This window comes from Rhipicephalus sanguineus, chromosome 10, assembly GCF_013339695.2.
Source record: "Rhipicephalus sanguineus isolate Rsan-2018 chromosome 10, BIME_Rsan_1.4, whole genome shotgun sequence".
NCBI classification, from domain to species: Eukaryota; Metazoa; Arthropoda; class Arachnida; order Ixodida; family Ixodidae; genus Rhipicephalus; species Rhipicephalus sanguineus.
In genome coordinates, this window is record NC_051185.1 from 120,514,399 (window position 1) to 120,523,282 (window position 8,884).

General features: G+C 56.7%; 2 protein-coding genes across 2 annotated transcripts; both read right to left on the reverse strand.

The window, feature by feature from the left end:
• Positions 1–1,041: 1,041 nt before the first annotated feature.
• On the reverse strand, positions 1,042–2,771 carry LOC119406700 (uncharacterized). Its single transcript, XM_037673431.1, has 2 exons — positions 2,388–2,771; positions 1,042–2,328 (listed from the first exon to the last, which is right to left on the reverse strand). Exons 1-2 carry the CDS (start codon positions 2,769–2,771, stop codon positions 1,042–1,044), a joined length of 1,671 nt encoding a protein of 556 aa, XP_037529359.1.
• A 55-nt stretch (positions 2,772–2,826) lies between these two features.
• LOC119406701 (uncharacterized) lies at positions 2,827–3,397 on the reverse strand. Its single transcript, XM_037673432.1, has 2 exons — positions 3,151–3,397; positions 2,827–3,035 (listed from the first exon to the last, which is right to left on the reverse strand). Exons 1-2 carry the CDS (start codon positions 3,395–3,397, stop codon positions 2,827–2,829), a joined length of 456 nt encoding a protein of 151 aa, XP_037529360.1.
• Positions 3,398–8,884: the final 5,487 nt, after the last annotated feature.

The following is an 8,884-nucleotide window of genomic DNA, read 5'->3' on the forward strand; positions in this document are numbered from 1 at the left end:
TTCTTCTTCTTCTTCTTCTTTGTCCATACCTTTCTGCATGCCTCGTCCGAATTACGCCCTTTTTTTTAAGAGAGATTTCTACAACTAGCCCACGTAACCACACAGCACTTTTCCTTGTCCATACCTCTCTGTGTGCCTCGTCCGAATTACGCGCGGTTTTTTGCGATGGATTCATACCAAATAGCCCATTTATCTACACGGTTCAGTTCAGTTCAGTTCAGTTTTATTCAGCATTTTCTTCACAGAATTGCGGAACCAAAACGCAAGGATAAGAGCAAAAAGCTGCTATGTTGGCAGCTTGACGAGGCTCCTAACCCTTTTCACTTTGCATCGCAAATCCGCAGAGCACAGATATTAAAGCAATTTAACGTTGATTTTCAAACTTCAGAAAATTAGGAAATAAAAAGAAATAGCAGCACATTACATCAGAGTTTCAGGTTTACATAGAAAGAAGCAAACGACAAAAGGAAAAAAACAACAACAAATAAAACAAGAAAACAGCGTACGGTGAATCATGAAACAATTTGCTAAACGGCTAAGAAAATACTACAAAAATGATTATAAAAAGTCTACAACAGCGCTTGTTCTTGTCCATACCTTGCTGTGTGCGTCATCCGAAGTACGCGTTGTTTTTTTACGATGGGTTCATATGAACTAGCCTACTTAACCACACAGCGCTTGTTCTTGTCCATACCTACCTGCGTGTCTCGCCAGAATTACACGCTGTTTTCTACGATGAATTTGTAGAACTAGCCCACTTAACCACACAGCGCTTGTTCTTGCCCATACCTTTATGTGTGCCTTGGCCGAATTACACCGTTTATTGCGATGAATTCGTGCCAATATGTTGTTGTTTGTGGTTATGTGGAGGAAGAGACGCTTATTTCTGCAGCCCAGTCGGGAGCACGGCGCAGCGTCTTGGGAGTGGGGGACAGGGAAATGAAAGAGGATAGTGGTGTGTAAGATGTCATTGTGTCTCGTTCGCCATGGCCGGAGCAGCAGGCAAGACGGCAGCGAGGGCAGAGGCGGCAAGGTCCCAGCTCATCTGTAGGCGGCTATTCCCGTCTCGACGAGGAACTCCACAAGGCTCCGGAGTGCTGGCAGGCGGGGACGCGACGGGAAGAGCAGGTGTTCGAGTGTGGAGGCAGGTAGGCCCTGGCTCCGGTAGACCGTAGTGACCCTCGAGCGTTCCTGTGCCAAGCCAGGACAGGCACAGAGGAGGTGCTCGAGGGTCTCAGGATCGCCGCAGTGGCTGCAGGCTGGGGAGGCGCAGAGACCCTTCGCATGTCGGCGGGCAGCGGTCCACACACAGCCGGTCCGCAGGCGCAGCAGGGCTGACCGATCTCTCCTGGTGAGGCCCGTCTCTGGTAGCAGCTTTATCCCTCGTCCATTGGCCACCCTTGAGTCTGGGTGGACCGTGACCAGCAGCTTCTTGAGACGGGCCTGCGTGTAGTCCCTGGCCGCGACGGCCCGGGTGATGGGGGTGCCAGGCTGGTGTGCTGCCTTGGCAAGCGCGTCTGCCTCCTCGCTACCAACTATGCCCACATGGGAGGGCAGCCAGTGGAAGGAGACGGACGCACCAGATGCAGCGAGGGCACGGTACTTGGCCGCCAGGAGGCTTCCGGTCAGTCCGGTGTCTCGATGGTTGGCCAGGATCTGTAGTGCTGCCTTGCTGTCACAGAGGACGGCGACAGCGTCTGATGGGATGTCCTCTGCCAGTAGGTCAGCTGCCAGGTGGAGTCCGGCCAGCTCTGCCGCCGTTGAGCTCGCCGGGAAAGGCAGCTTACACTGCCTGCTGCTGGTCTGTGCAGGGACGACGCAAGCCGCCGCTGCAGTTTCATCTGGCATCACGGATCTATCCGTGAAAACCTGCAGCCGGCCCTCTAGTTGTTCCTGGAGCTTGCAAGAGGCTGCCTGCTGCAGTGCTGCTGCAGGACTTCGTCGCTTCGTTGCCCCGGCCAGGTGGAGGTGCACCTCAGGGGGCCGGTGGTGTGGCGGCGGAGAGGCAACAGGTGCTGGTGGATCCGGTACCATCTGGTGGTACAATGGGAGGAGGCCTCCCATCTTGGATCCTGGCAGGCGTTCCAGATAGGCTGCACCGTCCGCGGCATGGTGGAGGCGGTCGATGTGCCCCAACGCACGTTGGAGCATGCGTAGCGTCAGGGGCCACTCTCTCGCCTCCGCAAGCGTCGCTGCAACAGGGGAGCACCTGGGGAGCCCCAGGATGGTCCTCACGGCTCCTCTGTGCAGTCCCTCCAGCAGGCATCTCCTGGCTGGCGTCAGGTTCACCAGCGGCAGGGCATACAGCAGCACGGAGGACGCCGCAGCCTGGTTGAGCCGCAGCGCCCACTTCGTGGGGCATCCACGGCCACGCTGCTGCAGTTTACCCCTTGGACTCGTCGGAACTTGGTGGCGGCGACCTTGGCAGCGGGAATACAGGTGAGCCGGTGGTCGACAATGAGGCCCAGGTACCTCACCTCCTTTCTCCAAGGGAGATTGCGGTTGCCGACCCTCAGCGGCTTCACGTGGACCGGTGCTGCGGCAAGTGGATGGATCAGCAGGGCCTCGGTCTTGGTGGCAGAGACTTTGAGGCCGATGCTTCCGAGGAAGGAGATCACTGCGTCCAGGGCTGCCTGCAGTGACCTCCTGATGGCAGTAATGGACCGCCTTGGTCCCCTTGCCCACAGCGCCACGTCATCAGCATAGACGGAGCAGCGGGCCGGGAACCTGGTGCCTGTCGGGAGGGAGGCTGCGAGTCCTGCCATCGCCATGTTGAAGAGAAAAGGACTTAGCACAGACCCCTGTGCGACACCGACAGTGATGTCCCTAGGTCATCCCTCCAACACGGACGCAGAAGGTCCTCCCGGACAGGAAGGCGGACACGATTCCTCGGAGGCACCCGCTGATACCAAGCCGGTCCATGGCCGCCTCGACGACCACGTGCGAGAGGCCGTCGAAAGCGCTCTCCACGCCCAGCAGCAGCAGCATGGCAACGTCCCCGCAGCTCTTGGCATCCTCCAGGGTGGCGACGACGTCTGCAATGGAGTCGGCAATACACCGGTGTTGCCTGAAGCCCGTCTGTTGCTCCGGGAAGAAGTCCAGTTGGTCAGCGATCCACTGCATTCTCTCCAGTGCCACCTTCGCCAGCACCTTGCACGCTGCGGAGGTGAGCGATATTGGCCTGTATGAGGAGTGCTGTGGCCTTCTTCCGGGGCTTCACCACCGCAGTTCGCCAGGACTCCGGGAGCTCCCCGGTGTTCCAGATGTCGTTGTAGAGCCCCAGGAGACGTTGACGGCCTCCTTCCTCCAGGTTGCGGTGCATCTGGAAGGTGATTCCATCTGCTTCTGGGGCGCTGCGTCGCTTGCATCCATCAAGGGCTGCCACGAGCTCGTGCATCCGGATGGGCTCGTTGCACAGGTCCTAGACCTGCGCAACCACCCATCCGGGATGGTGGCAGGAGGCTGGACACGGGAGAGCAGCTGGAGGTGGTGTTGTGGCCAGCTGGGCGACCTTTCTGCCTGCGAACTGGTTGGCCAGGCGCTCGGCCAGCTCGGAGGCAGGGATGGCAAGGAGGATTGCCACGGACAGTACCTGGTTGTAAGCTCTAGGAAGCAGGCACTTCAGCAGGCGCCAGCACGGGCTCCATCCTTTGAGCTGTCGATGGTGACGCGGACGCTCACCCAGCCCTGGTTCCTGCGCCTGCGAGCATGGCGTCGGCAGACGGCGTCGACCCTCCGGAAACAGGTCCAGAGTTCCGGTAGGCCCTTGCTCAAGGCCTGTCGTTCTGCACGACGCCGCGCCGCCCTCAGTTCCAGGTACCTGATGTCCGGAGCGGGCTGCCCCTGCGAGACCTTGGTGACGCTGCCCTGGCGCTGTCGACCACCAACTGCATGAGGTCCCTGCCACCCGTGTCCTCCTTGAATAGCCGCGGGTAGACTCGCCAGTCCACTAACAGGTACTCCCGATCCCTGGGGGCCCCTCCTCGGAAGGGGGACAGCAGGAGGGGCAGGTGTTCCGAACCCCAGGTGTCCGGAGCCGGCGTCCACGAGTAGCGGCATCCCTCCGTGACGGCGCTGATGTCGATGGCCGAATGGGCTGCCCGGCCCCCACCACGGATGAATGTTGTGACTCCGGTGTTCAGTATCTCCAGGCCTAGCTGCTGCAAGGTGTCCCTGAGTGCCCTGCCCCTTGGGCAGGTCCGGCGGCTGCACATGCCGGGTGGTGTGCGTTGACATCCCCGCAAAGCCCTGTAGCACCACCGACATCGACGGGATTGCACAGTGAAGAAAGAAGAGGTCGGACGTGACCTCGTGCGGCGCGGCAGCAAGGCTGGCGCGAGGGGCGCAGAAAAAAACATGGCTGATCCCTCCGTCATAGGAATCGGTATAACACGAAAGTGAAACGTGTCTTCACAGAAGTAGTGCTTATGATATATGAGAGCTTGTACAATGTCTATTCGTGTTTGGCAGCTATAGCACCGTTTGACGTGGACGCACCCATGTTGACAGCATGTCTCTATCGCGAAGACTAACGCCCATGATCATGATTAAACCGTTGAGGTAGCTGACGGTGTGAACATATATTTGGACACAGCGAACCGTGAATCGCGCGTAAGGATGATATCAACAAGTTCATAATCAACATTGGTACCCGGTATGCACTTCTTCAAAGCGTCGTCAATTAAGGAGAGAAGCGGCACGGTGTGCGCTTTCTAGTAATGGGTAGCCGACGCCTGTGCTCATGCATACATAACACACACTGCACTTCAGCAACGCGGGAGGTAGAGGTTCGTAGCCTGAGCCGCAAACGCGTGCGTCCCGCTGGCCTCTGTCTCGCAGGTGCTGCTCTCGCTCCACCAAGGCACGACATTCGCCCGTCGAAATCGCGTCCTTTCTACAACGCATATTGCAGCAGTTTTGTTAGTCGGTGCTCTCGCAATTGAAGCAGTCGGCGGCAGAGAAATCCCGTTCGTGCACGTGGAAGCTGCACTACTCCGATGAGCCGACGCACGCTAACACGAATCCAAAGGCAAAGAACGTAACTGCGTCAAGGGTGCCTCGGCGACGCCAGCGCGGCCAGTCTACCTCTCTGGTATCGAGACGCTTTAACCATGACCTCCGATATCACGTGCAATCTCGGAGTAAGCGTTAGTAAGTGTCGATCGTGAAGCATTACTTCTTTTCACCTCTCACAGACGGCGGCACCGCCCCGCTCCGCCCGCCGCGAAAGAGAAGGTGTGAAAGATATAAGGCGCGTTCGCGCCGTGCCTAGCATCTCCCGAGTTGGCTTAGTCGGTAGAGCGTCGGTCGCTTGCCGTCGCGGCCGCAACGTCGTGGGTTCGATTCCCAGCGGGGTATCTTTTTCTTGGTTTTTTTCTTTCTCACCCGTTGGCGTCCATTTTATCAACGTCATATCCGTGACGGATGTACTTGGTGGACCCCGGCATAAAACACTTTCGTGTTAAAATAAAGAAAAAGTTAGTTGGTTTTAGGCTTCGGCGCTAGAAGGACGTGTCGAGTCGTTTTCTTATGTGTGCTCTACAAATTGGTGACCCGGACGTTTGGATCAAGTAGGAACTTGTGCCTGATCATAACGTGCAACACGAAACAAAAAGACGTGGAGCCATGTCAACCACCGGCAACGAACGCCAGCAAGCCCCGACCAACTCGGCCAACGCCGAGACCTCTTCAACCACTGCGGTTATTTCGAACACCATCCGACTGCCAGAGTTCTGGGAACGGAACCCTCGGCGTGGTTCATCCAAGCAGAGGCCCGTTTTGAACTCTCGCGGATTACGTCCCAGACTCGCAAGTACCTCCTTGTGGTCGACGCGCTTCCAGCGGCCGTCATCGACGAGATTTCCGACCTTCTCCATTCGTTCGCGCACGACCTACCAGAGTCGCCTTACGACGTAATCAAGGCTGCTATACTGGACCGCACGGCTACGTCGGAACGCACACGGTTGCAACAGCTACTCTCAATCGAACAACTCGGCAATCAACGGCCAAGCCAGCTACTGCGTCGATTCCTTAATCTGCTCGGCCCACGCGTTTCCACCACGGACAGCACCTTCGTCCGTGAGCTATTCCTTCAGCGCTTGCCCACCCAAGTCCAGATGGTGCTGGCAACTGCTTCAACCCAGAATTTGTCAGAGCTCGCTACATTGGCTGACGAGGTTATGGAAGTTGCCAATCCACTTCCAGTGGTTGCAGCTGCAATTCCGGCTTCAGCATCGCACGCCGTCAGCCCTTCACTGACAAAGCTGTCCGAGCCAGCATCACCATCATTTCCTGTCGCTGAGTTATGCGACAGACTGGAGAAGCTTCTGGTTGCCACTACTCGTAGGAGCGCTTCTCCTCCCTCACGTCGACGTCGCCGTTCTCCATCTTATCGACGCTTCTCATCCATCGAGAGCCAGCGCAACAGTGAATCACAGCAGTCTGACATCTGCTGGTACCACCGCCGTTTTGGTGCTCGCGCGCGTCGCTGCCTCCTCCCTTGCACCTGGTCGGAAAACCGTCCGGCCGACCGCTAGCGGCGACAAGCGGTCACGGGCCTACCCCATGTCGCCTCTTCTATGTCAACGACAAGGTCACTGGGCAACGCTTCCTAATTGATACAGGCGCACAGGTCAGCATTCTACCAGCTACACGAATGGATCGCACCGCTACTCCAATGCTGTACTTGCAAGCTGTGAATGGAACGCGGATTCCAGTATTTCGACAACGGTCGCTCACACTCAACCTGGGACTACGAAGACCGTTCCGCTGGCTGTTCATGGTCGCCGACGTTCCTTCTGCCATTATCGGTGCTGATTTCCTCACCGACCATGGCCTCATTGTCGACGTCAAGCGACAACGTCTCCTAGACGCGACAACTTACCTCTCTGTGAAAGGCATTGCTGCGCCGGGAACCACAGATTTAGCCCTCTCTTGTGCTACGGTTTCCAATGAACCCTTCGCGGCTTTGCTACGAGAATTCCCTGACATCACCGCACCGCCTAATTGGAAAAAACCAGTGTGCCACGACGTACGTCATCACATCGTTACTGTCGGACCTCCTGCTTTCTTCCGGCCACGTCGACTTGCTCCGGACAAACTCAAGGTTGCACGTGCAGAATTTGAACATATGCTGGAATTGGGAATTATTCGCCCGTCCGCAAGTAACTGGGCAGCTCCACTCCACATGGTGCCCAAGAAATCGGGTGACTGGAGGCCATGCGGAGACTACCGATCTCTGAACACTAAGACAATACCGGATCGGTACCCGTTGCCCAACATACAGGATTTCACTGCCGCTCTGCACGGCGCCAACATCTTTTCGAAGATTGACCTTGTCCGCGCCTACCACCAAATTCCCATGGCCGAATCAGACATACCCAAGACGGCTATTACAACACCATTCGGACTCTTCGAGTTTTTGCGAATGCCGTTCAGTCTCAGGAATGCCGCTCAGTCCTTCCAACGTTTCATTGACACAGCCACACGTGGTCTACCCTTTGTTTTCGCCTACGTCGACGACTTGTTGGTGGCCAGCAAATCTGTGGACGAGCATTTACAACACCTTCGTTGCCTGCTACAACGACTATCTGACCACGGCATCGTCATCAACGCCTCGAAAAGCGAGTTTGGTGTCACTAGCTTAGTCTTTCTGGGACATCACCTGGACACCAGTGGCATCCGCCCACTTTCATCAAAAATCGAAGCAGTCCAGAGCTTCCCTAGGCCCACAACGATCACGAAGCTGCGGCAATTCCTCGGCATGGTTAACTTTTACCGCCGCTTTATCAAGAACTGTGCCGATATAGTGGCGCCTTTGGACCGTCTGCTTACCAGCAAGAACAAGACGTCCTTACTCCCTTGGGACTCCACTGCTGAAGACGCCTTTATCAAGATCAAGGGCGCGCTCGCCAACGCTGCCTTTCTTGCCCACCCCAACCCCACGGCATCTCTAGCCCTCATGAGTGACGCGTCTAGCACAGCCGTGGGAGCGGTTCTCCAGCAGCGTGTTGACAACTCATGGCAACCTTTAGCCTTTTTCTCCAAGAAACTCAGCCCAACGCAAGCTCGTTACAGCACCTTCGGTCGAGAGTTACTTGGAATTTACCTCGCCATACGACACTTTCGCCATATCGTCGAAGGTCGACCATTTACAATTTTCACGGACCACAAACCGTTGACATATGCGCTTTGCAGAGAGTCGTCGACGCACACGCCACGAGAAATCCGCCATCTCTTGTTTATATCGGAATTCTCCACCGACATCCGACACGTCAGCGGCGACCAGAACATACCTGCTGACACTCTCAGCAGGGTGGACGCCGTGCCAGCACCTGCAACTCCTGCGTCACTCGATGTGCAGACGCTCGCAGCACACCAAGCTAATGATCCCGAGCTCATACAACTGCGCTCATCTCAAACAGCACTGCGATTGGACGATATCCTGCTTGATGGCGCCAACCTCGTCTGTGACACTTCTACAGGCAAACCCAGACCATTTGTCCCTAGGACGTTACGCAAGCAACTTTTCGACACGCTGCACCAGCTCGCTCACCCCGGCGTTCGTGCCTCGCAACGCCTTGTTTCATCACGCTACGTATGGCCCCGGATGAACGCAGACGTACGCGACTGGGTACGTGCATGTACACCCTGCCAACGTGCCAAAGTCCACAGGTACCCTGTTCCCCCAACACGCCAGTTTCTCCAGCCTGACCATCGTTTCGATATTGTTCACATCGATATCGTCGGACCACTACCACCGTGTGACGGATTTCGCTACCTGCTGACAGCTGTCGACAGATTTACTCGATGGCCAGAAGCGACCCCGCTTCCAGACAGCTCTGCTGCAACCGTCGCAGCAGCATTCGTCACAACATGGGTTGCC

Coding starts and splice junctions, on each gene's coding strand:
- LOC119406701 (XM_037673432.1), bottom strand. CDS start 3,397: ATGCACGAGCTCGTGGCAGCCCTTGATGGATGCAAGCGACGCAGCGCC. Junction 3,036..3,150: donor TCACCTCCGCAGCGTGCAAG/GTGCTGGCGAAG, acceptor ACTCCATTGCAG/ACGTCGTCGCCACCCTGGAG.
- LOC119406700 (XM_037673431.1), bottom strand. CDS start 2,771: ATGGCGATGGCAGGACTCGCAGCCTCCCTCCCGACAGGCACCAGGTTC. Junction 2,329..2,387: donor AGTTCCGACGAGTCCAAGGG/GTAAACTGCAGC, acceptor CGGCTCAACCAG/GCTGCGGCGTCCTCCGTGCT.